At 41.0% G+C, this 26366-nt stretch overlaps 1 protein-coding gene across 12 annotated transcripts in view; it reads left to right on the top strand.

The window, feature by feature from the left end:
- anks1b (ankyrin repeat and sterile alpha motif domain containing 1B) overlaps positions 1-26366 on the top strand; it is a 738433-nt gene that overhangs the window by 452438 nt on the left and 259629 nt on the right. For all 12 annotated transcript variants that reach the window (XM_068004841.1, XM_068004853.1, XM_068004843.1 and 9 more), the window contains one exon: positions 13054-13197. In XM_068004841.1, the coding sequence (XP_067860942.1) occupies positions 13054-13197 (144 nt within the window). The remainder of the gene's footprint in view (positions 1-13053; positions 13198-26366) is intronic.

The raw sequence follows: 26366 nt of genomic DNA, 5'->3' as shown, positions 1-26366 counted from the left end.
TGCATCCAAACGTGCCTGGGTTAAACCTGGAAGTGGGCGTGCTGGAGCCGGGTTGCGGGCCCGCTGATGAAATCTACAAATTTGTCTCCCTAGCCCAGCCAGATGTCTGATTTTGCAGACCTCAATTAGATTACCCCTTAAATGTGAAAGTGTCCCTCAGTGTAAAATATTTTGGTACTACTTTTTTGCAGTTCTCAATCATTTCTACCCAAATTTAAACAAAAATTTACATTGATATATTTAAATCAATACTATTTAGTTACAGTGGCAATAGCAGTAGCTGTTATGATGTTACAATAGTAGGAGGAATATACATGTGTGTGTGGTTTTGACCATTAGGTTAGGAGTATATGACAGAACCAGGAGATCTTTTGGAAAGAGACCAAAATGAAGAATTAGATCCAAGAGATCATAAAAATGAAATCCACAAGACGGAGAAAGATAGAAGCTCAAAGACCACACGGCTAATTAAAGAAAAATCAAGAGAAAACCAACAAAAATCTACATGAAGATGGAAAAATTAAACAACATTAAACAGAAATAGAATAGAAAGACTGAGAACTAAAAATAAGTCACGAGAAGCAAAATAGTGAAAGAAATAAAGAGTAAGAACAAAAAAAATAAGTGATGGGAAAATAGGATATGAAAAGGAAGTGAGAAAAATTGAGTCAAAGGTACAGGACCATGGACGGAAGGTAGCAAGGAAGAAAGAGAGGTAGTGGCATATTTTTCTCTTTAAACCATACACCATATAGAGGTGAGCTACTGCATGGATAAATAATACTCCAGCTTGTTCTAGGTACAAAAATTGAAATGTTGAACCAACGACAGCAATGATTCCAATTTGAATTGTTTTAATAATAAGCTTCTTTAAAAGCTCATTTTTGTTAGTTTTAGGTTTTTTATTTGCTGGTGTAGCTTCCTGCATTAATTTCTGATTTCCAATTACATGCCACCATTAACAATTTTACTTTAATGCTCTACGGCTTAAATTTAAATGAGTCTAGCTCAAATTTGTATTCAGTTCACCAGTTTCTATATAAATTGAAATGGTGAACTGAATAAATTTCAGATCAACGATTTTGATCCTGTTTGTGACATCCAGCTGCATTACGGGGCCAGTGACAAAAGACATTCTGAAATTGTCTGTAGCTATATCTCTGACAATCTGTTCTAAATCAGGTTACAATGCATCAGTAAACACTGTTCGTTTTGTTCAATAATCTTAAAATGTTCACTTCCCTTTCGAAACCAATTTGATGGATATTTAACGGAGGCTTGTGAAATGCAAAGTTTATTCCACATTCTAAGAACATCTGCTCACAAGTAGCAAATCATATGAAATTGTTATTAAAATCAAGATTGGTCTACTCAATAGAAATGAAATGTATCACTATCACTTCAATTCCTTTCACAGCCCAACTGATTTTAAGAGATGTTTCTTTTTAGTGCATACTAAGTCAGAAAGCTAAAACTTTTGCTCATGACTCAGTGTTCCTATATGTTGGGGCCAAACATCCACCATAACTTCAGCAGGAGTGCGCCACAGGGGCCGGGACCCGGTGACACTGGATCCAGCTTTATGTCAGGGAGTCCACGGGGTCTGCTAAGGGGAGGTACCTTCACCTTCCCCAAACAGGGCCAGAAGCATAGGAGGAGAGGAAGTAGTGGGCAGGGAATCCCAATGCCGGAAGTTTTTGTGTTCCTGGCCTCTTAGTAGTTGGATGGATCATTGGCAGCCAGTATGCTGGATGAGACCAAGATCTGGCAACCAGTGCCACAGTTTGAAGCCTCTCTTAGTGCAGATGTGCCCCTACTAATATCTACGCCCACTGTTGTCATGCAAAGGATGGAATTTCCCCCAACCCCAGAAGTCGGCGAAGCTCAGCGGCTGGAAATTCCTGGCAGACACAGCTTGGCACTTAAGCTCGGGTATAGCAACGGATTTTTGACCCCCTTCTGTTTTCAGCTAGAGTTCTCTAATGAATTTCTGCAAATCCCTACAGATATTTTCAACATGGCATTAAAGAGGTAGCATGGGAATGGGGTGGAAAATGTGGCAAGCAGTTTTGCGAATAATAAAACGTACCAAATTTCCTGGCTCTCTTTCTTCACATTTTTTGATTGTATTCCTTGGCACACCAGGTAACAGAAAACTCCCTGGTACCAGGGGATATTAATCTGTGTGTGGTGAACAGCTGACCTCAGTTACAAATGTATGATGGTACAATTTGTCTATTTCCCTGAAGTCACTTGGGTTCCAGGAATGAGTGATGATGTGCTAGATAGAAAGCAGTTCTTCTTTTCACTTGAATATAGCTTTTTGCTATGGGGTGGCTTTAGTATTATATTTGTCTTGTGATTTTGAAAAACAGTAAACAATGGAAGAGAAATGACACTAGATATTGCTGTCAGGGTTAAGCTTAATGCTGATGGCAACTGTCTGATCGCGGCTAACGATTTCAGGAGTACGATATAGCGCTTGCTTCTCACCATTTTATAATTGTTAGCAGAGTTGTAGTATCAATTCATGCAGTAAATGAATTAGCCCAGCAGATTAGATACTTAATAGTAGATTGCAGTATTAAGAAATCGCTCGTTTGATGCATTCATTTTGTTCAGATGGGGAGAGGCTGCAGTGGGAAAGCTGGATTCTTCATTTAAGGATGAGTAACTGCAAATTTTCTTTCCACATTCTCAACTTGTGTGCAGAATGAGGATTGAATTCACTCGCACTGGACTTGGCAGAGGAGGACCAGTGAGAGCACAAAAGGGCTGTCTGTGATGGCAAATGATTTGAAATGCATGCTGTCAAGTCCCACACCAGCTACCCGGTAATGACAGTACAGATGTGCGTAAGGAGAATGACTGTTGGCAAGGAAGCATTGACACGACTGTGCCATCTCCTTCGGGGATACCTCCACACAACATGTAACATCCATATGGTACAGTCACAGGTGGTCAATGTAGCTCCCAAGCTTTATGTTTCGGGTTCTTTGCAGGCTAGCGTTGGGGTCTTAACCAGTCTGTTGTCTACAGATCTATCAAGGAGATCAGAGATGCATTTTCCTGCAGGACCAATGACTTCATCACTTTCACTGTTGACCACCATCAGTCAACACAACACAATTCTACAAAACTGCTGCCTTTCCCAGAGTCCAACCCACTATCAACTGCATCCATATTGCTATTTGGGCGCCTGTGCGCTATATGACCCGAAAGAGACTTAAAAAAAAAATGTCACTATAAACATGAAATGCAAGCGTAATGCTTGCTTTCCTAAAACCTCTGACAATGTCTTAATTTTAAGGCAATATTTGAAGGAGTTGAGAGTGAAATGGATGGCTTCAGGAAACTGAGGATGGGAATGAACATGGTGATGTGACTTTTTTAAAGTCCAATCTTTGGATATTGGGATCACAAGTGAGGCTAGCATTTATTGCCCATCCCTAGTTGTCCTTGATAAAGTGGTGATGAGCCTTCTTTTTGAACTGCTGAAGTCCATGTGGTGAAGGTACTCCCACAGTGCTATCAGGTAAGGAGTTCCAGGATTTCGACCCAGTGGCAATATATGTCCAAGTCAGGATGGTGTGTGACTTGGAGGGGAACTTGTAGATGATGATGTTCCCATGTACCCTTCTAGCTGCCCTTTTCCTTCTCTGGAAGACAAAGCAAATTCATAAATTGCTATGGTGGGATTTGAACTCACATTCTCTGGAGTATCCATCCAGGTCGCTGGATTACTAGTCCGGTAACATTCCCACTATGCTACCATACCCCTTCTGAAGGTAACTTTTGAGGAAGTAACAGTCTGGTTGGTCTTTTGAAAGTCCAAATGGCACTTTGTTTTTCCTTTTTTAAGGTTAAAAATCTTTCAATTGTGATGCATAAAAATGCTTAAAGTTAACCAGAATACATCATTTTAATTTAAAAGTTTTCCAGAGGAGAATACCCTAGAGATCCCTAGAGATGCACTACAAATTTTGCTCCTTCAACTTTTGTATTTGCCCTTCAGATTTCCATGTACTTATGTTTTTTTTCCAAAACATGCAATGGAATGTAGATTATACTTGTAGCTTAAGTTACAAAGCCCGTGTAACTACTTGTCTTCACAAGTCACAGGCTTATAACCAGGGATGTTTTTATGTTGGCAGCTTTTCGGGGGCTGTTGGGTCAGCTTTTGCAATCTTTCTAAGTTGATATGTATGCCTAACCAGCCACTCCTTGTACTGGCTGACTGCATGGCTTCATTGACAAGCTATTGGGGGGGGGGGGGGGGGGTGTTGGTGGTCCTTGACCTCCTTGGGCTCTGCATTGCGAGGGCCCTGCACGTGAGTCAGACACATTTAATGGCTGGCTGGTGTTGCCTGCTTTTAGCCACCTCTTCCCATATCTGATGCACCATTGCTATTGGGGATTGGAAAGGGGTGGTGGCCATCAGTCCGATAAATTGTTTCCCTGACCCTTCTCACTGGGGCTTGCAGTTTGCTGCCCTGTAAAATTGGCTTCTCTCACATTGGAACACCCAGTTTTATTTAGTAAATGTCTGCTTTTGCCTTTCTAGTTTTTTTCAGGTGATTAACTACCTTTTAATTGCAGTTCATGGTCAATTAACAGAATTACTACTTCTCCCCACATTTTAGCCCACAGATTGCAAACAGCAACATCAAGTGCAAACCAGCAGGCTTTACTTCCAAAAACCTTCAGTAACCCACAGTTAACCCTTGAATAGCGAGCATGCTAGCAACAATTTCTAGGCGAAGATATCTTGTCAAGGCTTGAGATGTTGTGAATTTTTTGGTTTTAATTGCTTTATTTGTTCTGTATGATGTATGTTACTCTGAGGTTAATGTGTTGTTATACCCTGAGGTCACACCAAATCCTGTCTAATTGTAATGCAAATAGACGTTTCTGTAATGTTAATTCCACAACTACAATATTGTCTCAAACCCAAATCTTCTGGCAGCCAATTATCTCAAGATACAAAGACACCCAATTAGCACAGTTAATTCAAAAGAAGAGATTAAAACAGTGTTTTTGTAACGAACTCATTTGCCCAAACTGCACGGGGATTGAGTAAACTGCAATGCTGCTGTTCAATCTAAACCTGTGCTTTATTTAGTCCCAAAGTCTCTTAATCATGTCAATAATTTTCATTAAAGGGTCTTAATATGTCAATTGCATATCTTCAATACAGTGCCACCCAGTATATTACACACCCAAATTTAAATTAGTGCACTCGTGTAATGTCAATTTGTAAAATAACTTAGGGTGGTGGAGAGAGAAATTCTACTTTTGCTGAAAATCTGCTTTTTGTTGAGGGAACTGTAACGAGTGAAGGAACTGTAACGAGTGAGGGAACTGTAACGAGTGGTTCTGGGTCCTGTTTCCATTTACACTTGGGAGAAATGAACATGTTGCAATTTTTTTAAATAAACAAATCAATGATGCGGAATTGAAACTGGAGCACTAAGCTATTCTGCAAATAATTTATTAGGACATCACAATGGAGTCAACAAAATTGGGACAGTTGTGAGTGCTGATAAAATTTGGATACCTGCCTTATATTACACTACACTACTTGATCTGATCTGTAAGCAAAGTCAAAGATATAATAAGTTAGTGCTTTTAGGTAGATTTTCTTTGCCAATAAAATTCTGTCACACAACAAAAATGCATTGGCCATGAATTGGTGCCGACTATATGTCATTGTTTAGACACTAATCCCATACTGCTAATTCTTTAAGGCCCTCATTGTTTACCCCCTCCCCCCCAAAACCAGCCTCCCATCACCTTGCTTGCCTACCCCAAATACCTCCTATGCTCTCCTTTTTCCCATAGAAAAGCTATCCCTAGCTCCCTCACAAATTCTCCCTCCTGTTCCCAACTCCGTCAGTCTGCTGCACCACTGACCTGCCTCTATTTGACAGTCTTGTCCACACTTATCCCAGCCAGCCCTCCATCTCACCATCGTTTAGACACTAATCCCAGACTGCTAATTCTTTAAGGCCCTCATTGTTGACCACCACTCTCCTTCCCCCCCCCTCCCCCCCAACCTCCATCTTCACCTTCCATTCTCACCTTGGATACTAAGTGCGAGGAGCTTGTTGCATCAAAAATCGAGGTCATCCAAATGGCTGCTTCTGTCTTCTTTCTTTGCTTTCCCGTTTTCCCACTCCTTCCAACTCAGCCCCCTCCAGATATGAGCATCTGTCATATATTCACGATTTATTGTGAATTTGCAAATTTAAAGTGCACATTTGCGGTGTTGAAATCCATTCACTGAAATGCTGCATTCCAGATCTTAACCACTGCAAAGAAGAACAGCAATGATGATGCGTAAGGACCAGATTGCAAGCAGCTCAGAAAAGGCACTATTTCTCAAGTGTGCTGCTTTGCAAAGTAATAAAGTTATTTTGTCCATGTGTGGATTTGGTGTTTGCTGGACCTGATTCCTCTCACTCCCCTGCTGCTGTAGCAACTTTGTCTGCTTCTTTACAACCTCCATATTTCTTTTCACTGCCTGCTTATCAGCTTAGTGGCTGGACCAATTCTCTGGCAATCTTGGTCAGGGGCCTTTGCCTGCTTTCTTTGGCTCTCTGGACTGCTTCTACAGCCATTTTCTCCCGACCCAGAGCTAAACAGAAAAGGAAGTTAAGAAAAACAAATGGGGAGAAGAGAGAAGGAGAAGCAAGAGAGAGAGAGAAGCAGGAGGGAGACAGAAGGAAAAGCAAGGTGGAAGAGAAAGAAAAGCAGGGTGGAGAAAAAGAGAAATTCTGAGGGAGAAAGAAAGCAGCGGTGGACCAAACGTTGAGGGGAGGGAAGAGAAGCAGGGGAGAGGGAGAGATAGAGAAACTGGGAAGAAAGAGAAGTAGATGGGAGAGAGAGAGAATGGGAAAGAGATGAGAAAAGAGCAGCAGCAGACAGGTAAGTGGGGAAGAGAAAGAAGGGAGGAAAGTATGGGGAGAGAGAAGTAGGGGTAGTGGGATGTACAAGGGAGAGAGACAGAGTGGGATTAGAGGATAAATAACTTCCATTTATATGCTGACAAGATTCAGCTCTACCTATCTGCTTCCGCATTGAACGCCAGACTGTTACTATATTTTCTATCTATGTTCACCATCAAGGCCTGGATGAGTCAAAATTTCCCTCCATTCGTTGTTGGCAACGCCAAAACCATTGTCTTAGCCTTCTGCCAGCAACTATTAACCTCTGGCCTTGCCTCTATCAACCTTCTTGGTTGCACTCTTAGATTAAAGCTGAAGATGCACAGCCTCCAACATCTTATTCAATGCTGAGCTGAGTTTCCTACCCCAGATCTGGTCTATTGCCATTACTGTTCTCTTTCACCCCTATCACATTACCTGCCTATGCCTCTACCTGTCCCTTATATTGCTAAACTTTTCAGCCACATTTTCATCACCTTGACAATTGACTCCTCAAAAGCTTTTCTCACCAATCCCTCTGTGTTTATCATTTATAAGCTCAGACTTATTCAGAATCCCTTGGCCTGTGCCCTGTCCTGCACAAAGTCATCCACAGCCATCACCCCTGCTCTTCCAAGCAGGCTCCCTGGTTTTTGAATCAACTCACATATCCTCATTTTTGTTTTCAAATCCCTCCATGGCCTCATTGCATTCTGAATGACGTTCTCCAGCTGTATGTCCAACACTCACCCTCAATTCCTATTATACTATTTGTTCTTTATCCTCCATGGATGATGATTCTTTCAGTAACTACATCTTTGGCACCTGAAGTCTCCCCTAAGATCACTTTACCTCACTACAGCCCTCCCTTCAAAAGCCATCCAAAAACCATTGTCTTTGTGCGGTCATTATCTCCACCCCCTTCAATTCTCCAACTTGTTAAACTCTGAGATATTTTATCTCATTAAATATTTATATTTGTAATGTATTTATTATCATCCATCACATTCCCATTTCCAAAAGTAAACTTTTAACAGTTCTTCCTCCAGACAACAAATTGGAAAATGAACATCTTTATTACCCATGCATAACTTCTTGCTAAATAGATGATAAATTAAGTTGAGATCATTCAAAATGTGGCCGTTTTGGGGAGCTGCAGAGTTTTCTATAGTCTTTTATACACCATATTAATTTGAGTGCAGTCTTTGATCTGCAATCTAATCCCTAAACAGCCAGACGAGAAGTACTATCTAGAGGGAAATAATATTCTTGCACAGAATGTTGAACAATGTAAATTTTATGATTTAGTGCTTCTGGTATAAAGCGTCATATAACAGGAGCACATTGTCTTCTAGAGCGTGGAAGTCAGTGTGCCCAACTTAGCTTGCATGATTTTCTGTCCTAATAGAAGGAAAATTGTGTGGGTTGCAAATTGGCCAAATTGGTAATATGGGCTCCTGTATGACGCACTTGCCAAGGTGCTAAGTCATAAAGTTTAACCCGTTATGAGTAAATGAATGTAACAGTGGAAAGCATCAAGTAGCAATTTTATTTGGTCAATTCAAAGTGCAGGAGATCACAAAATCACAAGATAGGTTCAGATGAAGAAGGCCTGTCAGCCTATTTGATCTTATCTTTCAGAATGTCAGCCCCACAGGAGGGCATGCCATGAATCAGATTTTACTTGTACCTTTTCGTATTTTTAATTGTTTTACACCTCACAGGTTTGAAGTTAGTTTTGAAGCATTTAACCTTTCTCAATTGACTCACTTTATAGACCTCCTCAGAGGAAATTTCTGAGGTGATCCATGGTATACAAAGTAGCAAAAACTGTGGAACTCATTGGGATTCCTATACAATTTTGAAAAATCCTCATACCCCTTGTATTAGCTATACATCCTTTGAATACTGGCATTATTAATTTCTGGCAGCAATTTAATTTATTACAATAAAAGCAAATATTTTAGAGATTGTGCTGTACATTACTGCTATGTGATTTTAAAATACTAAACCCTTCTGCAATTATAGTAGCACTGTTTAAGGCTTCCTCTTGAATGAGAAGCCACCGAAAACTCTACTATTTACTTCTCATGTATGTTTTTTTATGGCTTTCAAAGTGAGCCTTCTAGCAAGTTAGGACATAATTGCTCATTTATGTCCTAAATAACTGGCCTGAAACCATTTTCTCTAAACTAACTAAATCTATTTGCACTGTGACAATGGTGTGACCTAGCAAGAATATTCTGGCATTGGTTCACATGTTACATCACGTCCCCCTTTGTGTCAGCCTCTACTGTTCACAATACATATCAAAAAGCCAGTCTAGTAAGAAGCCTGATTCTGTATCATGTTACTGTTATTTGTATTGGCCTTCAGCAAGAGTAGTATAACTGTGTGACCAAATCCTACCATTATACAGTATGTACGCTGCTGTGGGGAGAACTAGAAAACATTATGCAACAATCTCTTCTCAATCATTGACCTTAAATATTATTAGTTCCTTTTAGCAGATGCAGAGGTAACATCTAATTTTAAAAAAGAACAATAATGAAAGTCAATCCAGCTTTGTGGATCATCGACCAATATACCTGCTGACAAAGTAAATTAGAATCCAATAACTGTGACATGCTATAAATTATATATGATTCTTGTGAGACAGACCACCACCAATAAATTAAAAAGATTCCAACTGCTCAAAAATGCTACCTTTTCCTAACAAAAGATTCTACTTCTAGACAACACACACAGTTTTAAGCTGTAGCATAATGCAGCCTACATCCTAACATTTGGCACAATTTGGAAGCATGGATGTGATTTCACCTTTCACAAATGATAAAGGCTTTACAAATTAATTCACAGTTAATCATACACATACCTTAAAGCACTGGGAGGATTAACAAAATTAACTTTACAAGTTCACTTTATTTAATTGAACTCTGAGTTTTACTCTCTAAAGACAGCCATTGCTTCAAATCACAACTCAATAATGTTTATTGAAATTAATTTAGCAACAATTTTTCTGAAACCAAACCATTTTGTTCTGATTCCTTTAGATTTGTCTGTTCATAAAAACATTACATTATCTTGACTAGGCGTGGTAACTCCAAAACAGCAGAACAAGTAATTTCAGCCTATGTTATAATTTTGTACGATAACATTTATAACTCATTATGACCTACATCAGTTTATAAATCCCTTTGAGAGTGACACTTGGGGATAGAAATTCATCTGGGCCCATTTATTGTACCAGAATCGGTGCCCCAACACTGGAGGCCTGAGGATGGCCTGAAATTTGGCCTTGGGCCTCGTTTCAATAATTTAGATGAGCTTCTAGCGCTTGTTGCGCCGCCATAGGCAATTCGCCCATTTCAGCACGTGAATTTCGGGCCGCTTGCCTCGCCAGTGGGGTGGTGGGGGTGGGGAGCAGTGGGAGGGGGACCAATCATGCCCCAAGAGTACTGTGGAGTCAGGAGGAACACTCCTGTTCCTCCAGGCTCCACAAGAATTTATTTTTAAAAAGTAAACTTAACTTTGCATGGCGGCCGGTTCCTCTGCCACATCCGCCCCTGGAAAATTTAAGTGGAGCAGGATGCTCAGGGCAGCCCAATTCCTCGGAGGGGACCAAAAACTGACGTTCGGCCCCTCATTAGCATATGTAACAGCCTAATGCCTGTTTTAGGCAGCGTCTCGGATGCCTGAAAATAATCTAAGGCCAATAGAGCATAAGATGTTTCTCAGGCATCCTTGGGGCATAGGGCATAGGGCATAGCCCTGCGAAATTGGACATTTTTGGCCCCGTTTTCCAGATGGGAAATCAGTCAGGAGGAAACCCTGAGGGAGGATATAATCCATATATAATGCCACCCGCTATTCCGAGGAAAAGCCGTAAGCAGGAGATTACAGAATTTGCTTGGAAGATTATCTAAGAAATGAAGAAGACAACAAAATGTAGCAGCTGATAATGCATGAGTTTAAGAACAAATAGCCATCTTCTTGCCATGTATGTACTCCCTCAATAGGTGCAAAACTTGTCAAAGATTTAAAACAAGACACTTAAAAATGACAAAATACAACACCTGCCAAACTGCTGAGTGCCAAAAGTGAGAGCGCACACTGCCCTGAGAATTGAAGCATGCACATAAATTACCAGGGGCACATAGCAGTGGACTCATGATGAGAGGAAGTTTAAAGCCAGAGCCCTATCATGTGGAGTTATAGACAAGGTGCTTTTTTTTAAAAATGTGGCCTAGTTTGGCAAACACTTATATAAGAAATGGAATGCTGTGGCTCCATTGCTAAACATTATGTGGAACTTTGTGCTTCCTCTGGTCAAAGGGATCCAAGATGGCTGTGTGGTTCTTATAGGATATAGTCATGTTGTTTCTGATTTAAGTCCATAAAATTTGATTTTCTCTGTTACGTGACTTCCTCTGCGCATGGTAGGTAAAGGTACGTAATACTAAGTAATCTACTTTTTACCATTCTGATGTGAGAGTCTAGAACTAGGGAGCATAGTCTCAGAATAAAGGGTCGGCCATTTAAGACTGAGATGAGAAGGCATTTCTTCATTCAAAGGGTTGTGAATCTTTGGAATTCTCTACCCCAGAGTGCTGTGGATGTTGAGTATATTCAAGGCTGAGATAGATTTTTGGACTCTAGGGGAATCATGGGATATGGGGATCGGGCAGGAAAGTGGAGTTGAGGTCAAAGATCAGCCATGATTTTATTGAATGGTGGAGCAGGCTCGAGGGGTGGTATGGCCTACTCCTGCTCCTATTTCTTATGTTCTTATGTTCTCTCTGTACAAATCATCTAATTTGCTTTCCCACCCACTGTGCGTTGCGCACTTGGTTATTCCCAGGACCATTTATATTTTTTCATGTTTGTTTGATTTTATCTGAGTCATAGTGTATTCATTATGCTTCAGGGACCATTGTGTTCTGGTTACCTATATAACTTCAGATCCTAACATTTTCCCCAGATGTACTGGGAGGGCTAAAAGTTTGCACTAAGAAATTAAAAAACTTAGTTGGAGAGTCAAAAAGAAAGAGGGGAACAGTAACGCTTAAGACAAAGAGTAGAGTCAGGTGGGAGAAGACAGCGGGTCGGTAGAGTCAGGTGGGAGAAGGTAGCAGGTCGGTAGAGACAGGTGGGAGGTATCAGGGTGGTAGAGTCAAGGGGGAGAAGGCAGCAGGTCGCTAGAGTCAGGGAGGAGGCAGTACTTCGGTAGATTCAGTGGGGAGAAGGTAGCAGGTCGATAGAGTCAGGCAGGAGATAACAGGTCGGTAGAGTCAAGGGGGAGAAGGCAGCAGGGCGGTACAGTCAGGCAAGGGGTAGCAGCTTGAGCAACTTGGGCAGGAGGTCAGGTGGGAGGCAGCAGGTCAGGAAAGTTGGCCTGGAGGTGGCTGCGAAAGCAGGTTGGGAGAGTTAGGTGGGAGGCAGACGGTCGAAGGTAGTGGCAAATTAGGAGTTCGCAGATATTTTCATATTGCTCAATGTATCCCATGCCACATGTCGCACCATTGGGGCACGGCCCACGTTTTGAGAACCATTGCATTATTATTGAGGATTTTTACAGATATATAACATACGGACCACTCACTCTATACTACAAAATGGATGGAAGAAGTTAGCATAAAGCAGCAGTTGTTTGTTTTCTTGTTACTGATGGTCTTTCCAGTAAAGCAAGAGTTTATTAACTTATTTAGGAGAGATGCAGTGTGTGAAGTTCAAGTTAAAAGTAAAGCATCAAGATAACAATTTTATATACAATTGGTGTGGTATTAATTAAAATGTATACTTTATGTCATGGAAGGGTAGGGAACTGAATTCTTTCACCTGTTTAATTCAGTTATAGATTTGGTATCCAAAATGGTGGCATTAATATTGAAATCCAGCAACACGTTTGTACTATTGGTTAAAATTCCCAGAGAGAGAATTTTTTTGTTTCCATAAATGATTTAACAAAAAAGATCAATATACTTTGCTCCTAAATGATTTTGTTGGATTGCTATTCCTGCTTTCTCACCACCTCCTGGTGCTGGTATATGACGCATGTTACCACTTGGAATAATACAACTGTTTATTTTAAATATTCGTTCTAAGTCACTTTTTTTTTCACCAACAGCGAGACCGTCCATCTCCTCCTATAAATCCGCCACAAACAGACGAGGAAGAAGAAGGAGAGAAAAGCTGTGGGCCAGCAAGACTATGGGAAGCATTCACTCCCTGTAATGGCTGCCGACCGCTTGGCTTCCCAATTTTAACACAGGTGGATGTTTTTACTTTCTACATCATACTTTTCTGCGGAACAACACATCCATCAATTAGAAAGCTGTTCTAGTTAAAGAAACTTTCTGTTCAAAAGTAGCAGTCCAGATAATATTCTAAGTTCAAAACAGGCAGAGTTTAATTTTGAATGAATTTTCAACACGTTGCAGTAAAGTTTCAAAAAGATTAGTCTCATGTATCTGTGATTCATGAATATTCATGAGCGCTCCTGTAGGAAAACTGGGAGTGGTTTTGCAGCTATGATCTTATTCTGTTTAAATGTTGCTGAACCTGAGTGCATGATCTAGGTGTCCTGTTTGACACTCAGCTAAGTTTCAAATGGCACATCCAAGTCACCACCAAATTCATCTATCTCCACCTCCATAACACGACTTCACCCATGCTGCTACTGAAACTCTCAATGCCCTTGTCCCCTCTCCTCACCAGCCTCCCTAACTACCTCCCTACAAACTTCACGGCCTGCATTCTATCCTGTACAAAGTTCCCCATATCCTAACTGTCCTCATTCACCACCTCCACCAGCTCCCCATCCCCAGCATGGTTGACTTTAAAATCCTAGTCTTTGTCTATACATTTTTACATGGTATTGCCCCACATTACCGTTGCAACTTTCTTCAGCCCTGTGCCCTACTTATGCCCTCACTCTTCTGATTCTGGTCTACTGTGTTTTTCCCCCTCCCCTCCTGCTCCACCATTGCTGGCAGGAACTTGCAGCCGTCACACCCTTAAGCTCTATTTTCTCCCTAACCCCTCCCCCAAACCCCCTCCATGTCTTGCTACATCTCTCTCTATTTTCAAAAGCCTCCCGAAAACGTACCTATTGGACTACCCGTGAGTTACCCCTCTGAGCTGTGCCTTAATTCTTGATGCAGTATCCATTCTCCGCCCGCCCGCCCCTCCCCACCCCCCCACCCCCACACCCCCATCCCCATGAGGTGCTTGGGTTGTGTTGCCGTGTTACGGCCGCCATATAAGTGCAAGTTATTACTTTATTGTTTCTAACCTGGTGTGACATCTAAAATTCTGGAAGCTCATGCTGATGCAGTGAAAATACTGGTCTTAATAATTTTTTATGAAAAAAAGCTAGAAATGGCAAGAAATGCTTTGGATTCCTTTTCTCCATGTTAGCTTTTTTTTAGAAATATAACCACTATAAATCATAATTTTTAAGAATGTTTCTTTTAATCTTTAGTTGTTTTATAAAGATATAATTGACTACGAGCAGTGCTTCATTAGACAGTAAAGAAATTTTAACTGAACAGTGTTAATACTGAGTTGCAGACATCATGATATCCTTGTATTCTAATTCCTAGTGTTCAAAGTTAGAAATAGACGACCAAGCTAAGAGTAGAGAGGAAGGAAGTACTATATTTGGGTATGGAAGGATACTGGTCTTGTAGTGATGGAGCTTTATGGTAATGAACAAAAACTGTGAAGCTGAACTACCTCCAGGTCTGACGTAGGAATAATTATGTCTATAAAAATGCAAAAAACACAGGACAATTTTTTTTGACCCTTTGAATACTGTAGTAGAATTTATGCACTAAAGTTCAAATAATCACCTGATTAAATAATTTCAGTTTATTCAAATCCTACTGTTAACACATATTCTGTGCCTTTGTAGATTTCTCCAATTTTACTTTATAATCACCATTACAGATTTACATAAGATTGGTGGAGACTATAAAACAGCAGAGGTACATATTTTGGAAGAGGCATGGGGCTGTCAAATGAGTTCAAACAGTGCACGGAATTTGAGGTGAATGAATTGGTGGCCAAATACCTAATCTTTCATTTATGATGCGTAATAACAGTTAGGTTGTTAAAATACGTTTAGCCTTTTCATCGAGTACTTGCCAAGCGAAAGATTCATTAGTAATGTCAAGAACATCACACCCACACAGTCACACTGCATTGAATACATAAGAGACTCTAATACGTATTCAGGAGATGAGTAATCAGCAGGAGCTAATGATACCCTGCTGTACACTGATGTAAAATGTACATATTAAAAAGAAACACAAAAGGAAGTGTGCTTTAGCAACTGTTTTTTTTTAAAGTCATTGTCAGAGTTTCTTGTATCTGGATGATGAAAGAAGAGATTATTGATATTTGAAATGCATATTTCTGTGCTTCCTTAATTTACGAACAGAGGCAGGAGAAGCCGTACACATCCCATTTCCTTTCAGCATTTTCTTTCCCAGCTTCTGTGTCATATTTATTTGTACAGGAGGAGTTGCTGTTAGCAGCACAACCAGCTTAGATATTGGATTTTTTTTTAAACTTGTGTAAGATCATTGCAAAGATAAAAATAAATTCAAAACAACATATGTACAGTTTCAAAATGCTTGCTGAAACCAATCCATATTATCTTTGCATTATTCTCTCAGCCCCAATACTGACATTTTATTTCGGTCTAGAACATCTTTGGATATTTTTAGATAAAGAGAAAAATAGCTTACAAGACTAACTTATATTGATGTTCAGCAGCATCTGTAATTAACTCATAAATAATATGTTTCAATGACAATATATATCATAAATATTCATGATAAAATATTTAAAATAAAATCACACCAGTTACTTATCAGGAAAAATAATATTTTAATTTTCTAGCAAATACTTAGGTGTTTTAGGAAGTAAATGTTTTTTCCCCCTTTAGTTTAATTTGCTAGTGAACCACATATTGCAGGTCTGGTATAAAGAAAAATTAGTTTACCAGGATTACCTCATAGGGGAATCTAGAACCAGGGGCATAGTCTCAGAATAAGGGGTTGCCCATTTAAGACGGAGATAAGGAGAAATTTCTTCTCTGAGGATTGTGAACCTTTGGAATTCTTTGCCCCAAAGAACGGTGGAGGCTGAGTCATTGAATATATTCAAGGCTGAGTTGGACAAATTTTTGATCAGCTAGGGTATCAAAGGATATGGGGAACAGGTGGGAAAGTGGATTTGAGGCCAGAATCAGATCAGCCATGATCTCATTGAATGGCGGCGCAGGCTTGAAGGGCCAAATGGCCTACTCCTGCTCCTATCTCTTATGTTCTTATGTATTTGTCACTCTACGTTATGAAATCAGAGGTGACTTCATAGCTTCAGTGGCTGTGCTGGGCTCCCATTCAAAGGGCAGGAGTTTGAACCATAGCCCTCTGAGGAGTATTTGAACTTGGCTACCATCATTAATTTTTTGCTAGCTCTTGGCCATGTTGCTTCACGCCAGCAGCCACAAAATTAAGAGTGGAAAGAGTAAAGTTATTTACCATCCTTCATGCACAATAAAAGCCAGGCCTATCTTGATGGCTTCTGGGAAAACTATTTGAAATTAGCATGCACTAAAAAGAAATGACGTCAGGGACTGGTGGCACTTCACGTAGTCTCCCACTCCCTCAGCCTGTGAAGTCCCGTCACCTGCACTTTGGCACTCATTTATTTTCCTCCGCTAAAATATTGGGTTCTTCGCTCCTAAAGTCACACATCCAATGTCAAATTGGATCAGTTCTTTAACTTATTGTTGTTTGTAGGTCAGATGAAATAGTCTTTAGCACAGTTTGTGTACTTTCTTTTCAGGTTTCTATTTTGGGACCAAGGGTGTCACTTTGAGCTGACACACTTCAAACAAATAAATAAACAATCTTATTAACACACCAGACATCAGCATTGATTGGCACTGGCCAACGTGATTCAAAAAAGGTCTCATTGTGAGGACACACATACATTAACTTGCATGTCCATGGTGTTCCAGGTAAAAATCTCAGAGAACTTTGCAATAAGAAGGAAAGAGATACAGTGAAATCAGTGCCTGGGGAAAGACAAGGGAAATGGAGAGGCTAGGATGGGGAACTAAAAGCATGGTCAAAAAGAAGGTTTTTGAACATGGAGAGAAGTGGCAAAGCAGAAGGAAAAGAGTGGGATTTACAGGGTCAACATCAAACTGTGCCACTCACCTCCACCGCAGCTCTGATCCTATGCCATTTAAGGTAGCCATAAAAATAGTAAACAGAAAGTGTTAAAAAAAAAGCAGGGATGAAAAACAAAAAGAACATTAGTTTGAACGCAATGGGGGTAAAATGCAACTTCGGTGGAGGTGCAAAAGGGCAGTAGTAGATCAGATGCCCGTTATGCACCCCCCCCCCCCCCCCGATTCTCCTTTCCAGTTCGGGCAGCGTATAACAGGTGGGCGATCCGCTACCACCTGTTTTGTGCCCCCGCCAGAATTGAATTTTAGCTCCAATTACTGGTTCTATAAGTTGGGTTTGGTGTAATCATTGGCCCTGAGCAACCACTGCATCCAGTATTTACGTCAACTTATGCCAAAGTGTTAAACAAAGTTCAAAGTGCAATGGCTTATTCACTATTACTGATTGGCACTAAAATATGCCTTAATTATTTGTTACCTAAACATGACACCAAGTCATTGGTTCATGATGAATATCCTGAAAGCCAAAGGCAGGCCATATCCAACCCTTTCCAGGCAGAGACCTTGGACTGGTAGGACAGAATTGGGGATAGATCCAAAATTCTTTTGTATGTTTATGAATTATGAATGAATGCAGTTCCCCTTAATATGTTTCATGAAAGTCAGCATTTACTTATAATCCAGTACCTTATTTGTTTTTTTTTAAATGCATTATTGCCACTAAACATTATGTTGGTGGTTTCATAAATTTATCCACATTAGATCACTTTCCTGATGATCATATTATACTATTGTTTCATTTAACACATACTACCTCTCTTGGTTACTTGCTCCCATACTAATTATTACATATTTGTCCACATTAAATTGTATCTGCCACAAATTGACCCAGTTATCCAAGAGATCTAAATCCTTATGAGTATGCTTGTGTCGTTCCTCTTTATTTGCCCTACCTCCTATTTTGATGGTATCTGCAAATTTTACCATTTCGCAAACTATACCCTCATCCAAATCATTAATCTACCATCCTGGTTAAAGAAAAATGCATAAGGAATTGGAGTGGAGCAGGAGCAAGTGACGTGATCGGACGGCCCAACATCTGGAAGTTACAGTGTCACTATTCACTTTGTAATGTAAAAGGTGACCCCCCCCCACTGCTTCTGAAAAAAATCCATGACCCACTCACGGTGCCCATCAGTCACCGCAGCTCTCCCCCAGAGTGTTTAGTTTGATGGAGTGATTAGCTTCCGGCTTTCGATCGACGTGTGACATCCTCCTTTTGTGCATGCTCTGGGCCACCTGACGATGCCACTCTCAGCGCATACTAAAAAACTACGGCTCCGCTAGTGATATCGCTTCCAATTACATCACCCTCCCCCATTCTCATTGAATGAAATACACCTCACAAAACCTTGCAGCTCAAATTATGTAAAATAGGCAACGCTGTGGATTTGTTAAATTCAGCCTCAGAAATGGCTACAGCACCCTGCATGATCTTGCAGTGCCCGTTTATGGGGTTACACATTTGAAGGGACCCACACGTCAATTGCTGGTTTGTCCTGATGTGGAGTGTTTTCAGAGTCAAAGCAAGGTGTGAAGGCTGCTCAATGTGGAGGCCTCACTCCTCCAACAGACAGGGGAGTTTGGTGGAAGATTTACAGATCATATTGATTACTGTGCCATATGTGACTCCAGGTTTACAACGACTGGCACAAATTGACGCCAGGCAGCCCTCTATAGAGTGGGGCCTGACTTGCCAGACTGATAGCTACTTAATTCACCTGCTTGTCCATTTGGTCAACCCTAAACCAGAGAAGTAGCGACTGTGCTGCTCCTCTGCCTGGCCACAGAACTAGTTTTGTGTCTCCTCACTGAGTTCTCTTTGGTGCCTGACACTTCAACAATTACTACCCATCTCTGGCAGGGCAAGGGACAAAATTCTGTGAGAATCGCTGTAAAACCTTTACAATGGCAGCAATCAGCTCTCAACGAGGAGCAGGGAAACACTGCAATATTGAAGAGCGTCACAAATGTACAATGCACAAGTCAGTTGGTTGTCCTTTGCATCCCTGAAAGGTGCTGAATGCTTAAAGAAAGAAGCAACTGAGCAGCCTGGTGCCTCCAGACGGACTCATCCTGCACCTGATCCACCCATTCTGTTATGCCATCTTGTTTACTCAAACAACAGCTCAGAGACCCTCATTCAGTGCTGTTAAAGATCAATGATTCAGGAGCATTGGTCTCACATGCAGGCAGTGGAGACAGTCTCTTCTCTTGTGGTGCTGATGACTGAACAATTGGAGGAGTCCAGAACCGACATCTGCAATGCAATGAGAGAGGCAGGACATGAAGTGAGGAAGACCCTGGTGACTTGCAGTCCAGGAGATCAATGTAGCCGCCAACCAGGCATTAGGAGGAGGTAAAAAAGCTGTTGTCACTTCTGTACTGGCTACGGTTACTGCTTTCACAGATGGTAGCCTTACAAAGTACAGCTTCAACATAGTAGACATGACTCCTGTTCAAATCCGTGTTCCAGAATTGCACCCCTGTGTACTTGCATTTAGGCATGCCCCCTCCCTGTTCACTTGATTTCGGTGGGTGTGCTGCCAGCAATTGAATCACTCCCGGGCCCAAATATTTAACCACAATATGTAATAGTGATATCAGGGAAGGTGCTAAAAAGAAATAATGCAGATTGGCCACTCTGCATATGGTGTGGGGCCTAACTCCTTTCTTACTCAAAAGCTTTGAATAGGCATGTGCTATCTAGAATGGTAAATGTTTAGCAATAATGCCTTCTTTATCTATACCATTTGATATCTTTTTCTAACATTATTTAAACTAGGACCTTTTCTTGAGTTTTAACATAAAGCAGCTTCAGCTTGTTGAGCAACAGTTCACTTTCAACTATGTTCAATTACTTATGTAGGTCACGAAAGACTTGGCCAGCAATTAAACTGCAATCAAACTCTCATGATATATGGTGAATAAATTATGTGAGAGCTGTTAATACTGAAATGTTCTGTTCTAAAGCCAGTTTGAATCTGGTTATTGAATCTACTGGAATCAATGATCATTACATGTTTGCAAAATAATGACATGCTTTGGACAATAAGATATTGAAATAAAAAAGGATAAATGTCGGGGTCTTTTTTACTATGCTAATTTATTTAAAGGAACAAAAGCCATTACCTTTAGCAATCTGAAATCCAAGATAACCAAATCTTTCTAAAATGATTCCTCCTGGTATTTGTAGTTTAGGACATGCAATAAGCAGTAATGCCACAATTGGGACCACTATGTATGTATTGCCATGAGGTGCCAAAGTTTTACTTGTGTTGCCTTTAGTTCCACACTCCTTCCTATGAGGTCCTCTCTTCATCTTTTCCTATAATGTCAATCGGCAATCACTGACTGCACTTATTCTGTCATTGCATAATCTGTACTTTCATGTCACCACACAGGTATAGCAAAGGGAGGGAATTCAAATGTCTTCAAGCACTGCTGGTCAGTTCTTTGGTGCATACATCCCCCTATCATCAGGAATGACAGGAATGACAGGGATGACCAATGAACTATAAAATAGAATTCACTGTGACCTATCTTGCCTTCCAGGCAGTTTGGAATCTCAGAAGGTTGATTGGCTGCATCATGTCTGCTACACAGTCACTGCTGTCCCCACTTGCTGCTGAGGTAGATAAATATGTTGACATCCTCCATGTTTATGTTCTTTGAAGACTGTCAGCATCTTTGTCTTCTCAAAGCTAATTGCAAGTCCGGCTCACTATTCCTTCATCTAAGGTAGCGTGTGGTATCATGATCCTCTTGGGTTTAAAAGCATTCATTTATATATTAGCTTATCATGTCTCTCTCAAATGCCTGAAACTAGAATTACGCTGTAGTGCAGTAACAGTTGATGTGTCGGCAAACACAGCAGCCATTTTGGGTGCAGCAAGACCCCACAAACATCAGTGTGATGAATCTGTTTTTGATGGTATTGGCTGCTGAAGGAATTTTGGCCAAGGCACCAAAAGAATTGCCTGTTCTTCTTCTGATAGTATCACAGGGACCTTTAAGTCCATCCTGAAGCAGGTAGATGAGATCTAGATTTAGCTTTTTAAAAAGTTTGTTCTCTAAATGATACAATGTTAGCAGTCACTGGCCAGTTGCACATTGATGGAATACAGCTCCTTTCTATGCATGTAGGCCACTGCATTATGGCTAAGGGTCCAGATGCGCACTGAGGTGCCATCAATCACTCCCTGTATTTTCAGAAAGCTTGCATTCTGGTGGAATTGGGCAACCATGTCATGCTGTTGTTGCTGTTCAGTGGGGAATGAAATTAGAGTGTTATTTCTCCAGAACAGACCATTAGTCATCTATCAATGGACATCTGTCGACACCACATTGGCCTAACTGCCTGCATTAGCCTGGAAGGAAACAGAGGCTTAAGAATTGAGGATTATGGTCACCTTGACAACTATAGGCAATGCAGTCCCTATGTCTGAGGTTGTTTGATGGTTTTCCTGAAATAGATGGCATAGCTCTGTAGCTGACACCATGCTAAACTTGAGCTTCTGGGGGCAGTACTGTTCAGTCATTGTCAGGTAGCTGTGTCTCAGCCTGTAGATGTGATGGGTGTTGTCATATGGCACCAGATGCATTCTGTCATCTCTTGGCAGCTCTTCGCTGCTCCTGCTCATCGTCCTCTGCTAAGCCAAGTGCCAGGAGAGCACTAAAGGCAACTCTCATTGTAATGTACAATGGTTTCTGCCATCTCTCATTAGCCATTAGATGATGCATAAGAATGGCCTGGGAGAATCTGTCCTCTGATTTTTCCTATTCCTGCGGTTAATGGCTGTTGTGACACTAAGGATCACGTGCCCTAAGATTATGTGACATCACGTGAAAGACTTCTTGGTAACCGAAAACAAAAACCTGCATAATAACTCCCCTTGGTTAATTTGAGGCTTTATGATTTAAACTATTTTCTCACACATCCCTGCAAAATAATGGCTGGGAAATTCCTCGGAACTGCTCGTGCTCTGCCGAGGTTTCCGCTGTACTTCTGATGAAGTAACAATAGCAGAGCGAGAGCAGCTCTGAGGGGGTCCTAACCTATGCTTTATGATGGGCCAGAAGAAAGGCACTCAGTCCCAGGGCAAGATCACTTCTTTTTGCATCCTTGTACTCCCATTTCCTTAATTGGGAGACTAAGTACTAACACGTGCTATCCACTGCTGCTCCATACTGCAGACATAATGGTGGTGTTTGCTTTTTGTATAATGTATATATTTTATAGTAAATTTATACTTCCAGAAAATTTGTATCAAAAATAAGCCAGATATTTTAGAGATGTAACATTTTGGGAGCTTGGGCAAAAGACAAAAAGCATCAGCTCTCCATTACAGACATAACCATCCCCACTGACTATATGTTATCCAAACTTCACCCATGTCCAGCGAGCCCCCTGAACTATATGCAATCCTCAATCTACATATTTACCTTTGCCATGTAACATCTAAATGTGCTACATTACAACAATGACTACACTTCAAAAAGTATTTCATTGGCTGGAAAGCATTTGGGACGTCCTGAGGTCATGAAAGGCGCTATATAAATGCGACTCTGTTCGTTCTTAAATTACCATGACCAACGAAAGTGTGTAAACTGTGCTGAATTCAATTTTAAAAATTGATTATGCATCAAAGAAACATCAATGGGAAGTATTAGTAATGTTATTGCAAAAGGCACAATGACTTGATTCAATTATTGCATTTTATAGTGTTATAGTTTTCCACTGTCATTATCAAAATTGAAACAATAATGGATGTATTATGAATAAATCACAGTGTATCACTGGATTTATCATTCATGAGAAGGATATTGCAATTTACTTGCAACTGTCCTGCTCATGAATTATGGTTTTTTCTGTTAAACCCAGTAATGAATCATCACTAATGTAATATCTTCTATATAACTAAGTCACATGCATCAGTGAAATAACCAAAGTTGATTTGCATAGGTGAAGACATTCTAATTGTTTAAATTAAATCCCTAACCTAACCTCATGCAGTTTTCAATTCTGACAGCAAGTTGGTCCCTTACTAGGACCAAGTGTTCAAACGTTTCAGAAAGAAAATCCTGAATCCGCAACTGAATTAGCTCAAATTTAGCCCATGGCCCTTTCAATCGAACAGTCCAGTAAGAACAGCGAAAATTCAACAACAAACCTAAACATATTTTCAAGATTTTAAACCTTGAATGTGTTGGTTTAATAAAGGTTCTACTACTTTTCAGAATTTTAAGTTATTAAATTAGATTGAGGATTTACTTTTAACTTTAATAGTTTTTTATGCTCAGAAAAGTGCATTTATAAATGTAATATTGCCAAATACCCTAAACATAAATCAATGGGCCAGAATTTACTGTGAGCGGTGAACGAATGGCGTCTGATGTTCATTAGACTTGCCCTTGCCCATATACTATCCATGACCTTTTGTGTGGAAGTTGCTGTAAGTTAGAGATCCAAACAGCGTGTCCCCTCTATGGGCATCTGAGACCTGTGTGAACAGGGCAAGAAACTGTGTATCTCCTTAATCAATCAGATTGAAGAATCGTTAATGAACAAGGCAAAGTCTGAACCAGGAAATGTAAGTTAAAATAGTGAATTCAATGTCAAATCAGATACAGAAAGCGAAAGAAAGAGAAGGAAAGAAAGATTGGATTAAAAGAGAGAGGAAGAAAAAGTAAAAAAAAGATTTAATTTTAAAAAAAATCTCCAACAACAATTAATAGCTGAAGGAATGAGATTCCACACTTGTAAAAGTTAATTTTCAGTGCCAGAGAGGTTGTTTGGCAGTACGTAAGACTAACCATATTGTTAAAAAGGGTACTTAGACTGAAAAGGACATGCCCTAACTTTCTGTGCTAAGTTTAGTTCGTATCTATCACGTAAGTACAGGAACTTCACGCTGTTCAATATATTTGAATGGCGAGTCAGACAATGAGATGCTGTTTTCAGGAACCTGATGGAGGGGCAGCGCATCTCGGACAGCAATTTCCGAATTTTTGCGTTTAACTGCACATGTCCGTTTGCCGGAGGTTGCTGTCCGATTTGCACATAAATAACGGTGAGCGCTGTTAGCCGTACCGTTATTTTCACAGTAAATTGTGGGCCAGTGTCTTTATATTTGATTAATTGACTGGAATTGAACTAAAGCATGCTGCTCCAGTTCAGACTGCATCAGTATTGCCAGATTTATTTCCTCAAAAGTCCACAGCAAATCTTTCATATCTATCTGTAAACATTTAGAAATGAAAGTAACTCAGGCTTTAAGATATGGCATAGGATTTGAATAAATGCCTTCACAGAAATCTCCCAGCTACGTAGTCTCCTAACACAAGGTGAGGACATAGATTAGAGCATAATTGATAGTGCAGTAATGACATATAAACCATCTTGTGCTGCAGTGCAGTAGCATTTCCTTCGATACTTATACTGTATATCACTTTCCACTTTTTGCCACTATGGAAGAGTGGAATAATGTAACTTCTTGTTCTTTAGTTCAGTATTCCCAGATCTACAGACAGGAACTGGTATGTCCCTCACTCCACCATTACCATCAAGCCAGCGGATCAACCCTGGTTCAATGAGGAGTGTAGAAGGGCATGCCAGGAGCAGCACCAGGCGTACCTAAAAATGCGGTGCCAACCTGGTGAAGCTACAACAGAGGACTACATGCATGCTAAATAGCAGAAGCAGCATGCTATAGACAGAGCAAACGATCCCACAACCAACAGATCAGATCAAAGCTCTCCCCACCATCACAGAAGCCAGCCTTCAGCTAATTCGATTCACTCCACGTGATATCAAGAAACGGCTGAGTGCACTGGATACAGCAAAGGCTATGGGCCCTGACAACACCCCGGCTGTAGTGCTGAAGACTTGTGCTCCAGAACTAGCCACACCTTTAGTCAAGCTGTTCTAGTACAGCTACAACACTGGCATCAACTCGACAAGCTGGAAAATTGCCCAGGTATGTCCTGCTTTTTGTGGACAGGACAAATCCAATCAGGTCAATTACTGCCGCATCAGCCTACTCTCAATCATCAGCAAAGTGATGGAAGGTGTCGTCAACAGTGCTGTCATGCGGCACTTACTCACCAATAACCTGCTCACCGATGCTCAGTTTGGGTTCCACCAGGAAAACTCAGCTCCAGACTGCATTGCAGCCTTGGTCTCAATGTGGACAAAAGAGCTGAATTCCAGAGGTGAGGTGAGAGTGACTGCCCTTGACATCAAGGCAGCATTTGACTGAGTATGGCATCAAGGAGCCCTAGTAAAATTGAAGTCAATGGGAATCAGGGGGAAAACTCTCCAGTGGCTGGAGTCATACCAAGCACAAAGGAAGATGGTAGTGGTTGTTGGAAGCCAATCATCTCAGCCCCAGGACATCGCTGCAGGAGTTCCTCAGGGCTGTGTCCGAGGCCCAACCGTCTTCATCAGCTTCATCAATGACCTTCCCCCCCCCCATCATAAGGTCAGAAATGGGGATGTTCGCTGATGATTGCACAGTGTTCAGTTCCATTTGCAGCTGATCAGATAACGAAGCAGTCCGTGCCAGCATGCAGCAAGACCTGGACAACATTCAGGCTTGAGCTGATAAGTGGCAAATAACATTTGCACCAGACAAGTGCCAGGTAAGAAGAGAGAGTGTAACCGCCTCCCCTTGACATTCAGTGGCATTACCATCGCTAAATACCCCACAATCAACATCCTGGGGGTCACCATTGACCAGAAACTTAACTGAGCTAGCCACATAAATACTGTGGCAATAGGAGCAGGTCAGAGGTTGGGTATTCTGCAGCAAGTGACTCACCTTCTGACTCCCCAAAGTCTTTTCACCATCTACAAGGCACAAGTCAGGAATGTGATCCACTTGCCTGGATGAGTGCAGCTCCAACAACATTCAAGAAGCTCAACACCATCCAGGACAAAGCAGCCCTCTTGATTGGCACCTCATCCACCACCCTAAACATTCACTCCCTTCATCACCAGCACACCATGGCTGTAGCGTGTACCATCTACAAGATGCACTGCAGCAACTCGCCAAGGCTTCTTCGACAGCACCTTAGAAACCCGTGACCCTTACCACCTAGAAGGACAAGGGCAGCAGACGCATGGGAACACTACCACCTGCACATTCCGCTCCAAGTCACACGCCACCCTG

Source organism: Heptranchias perlo, chromosome 24, assembly GCF_035084215.1.
Source record: "Heptranchias perlo isolate sHepPer1 chromosome 24, sHepPer1.hap1, whole genome shotgun sequence".
NCBI classification, from domain to species: Eukaryota; Metazoa; Chordata; class Chondrichthyes; order Hexanchiformes; family Hexanchidae; genus Heptranchias; species Heptranchias perlo.
The sequence above is the reverse complement of the archived record's forward strand: the minus strand, read 5'-3'. Positions and strand labels throughout refer to the sequence as shown.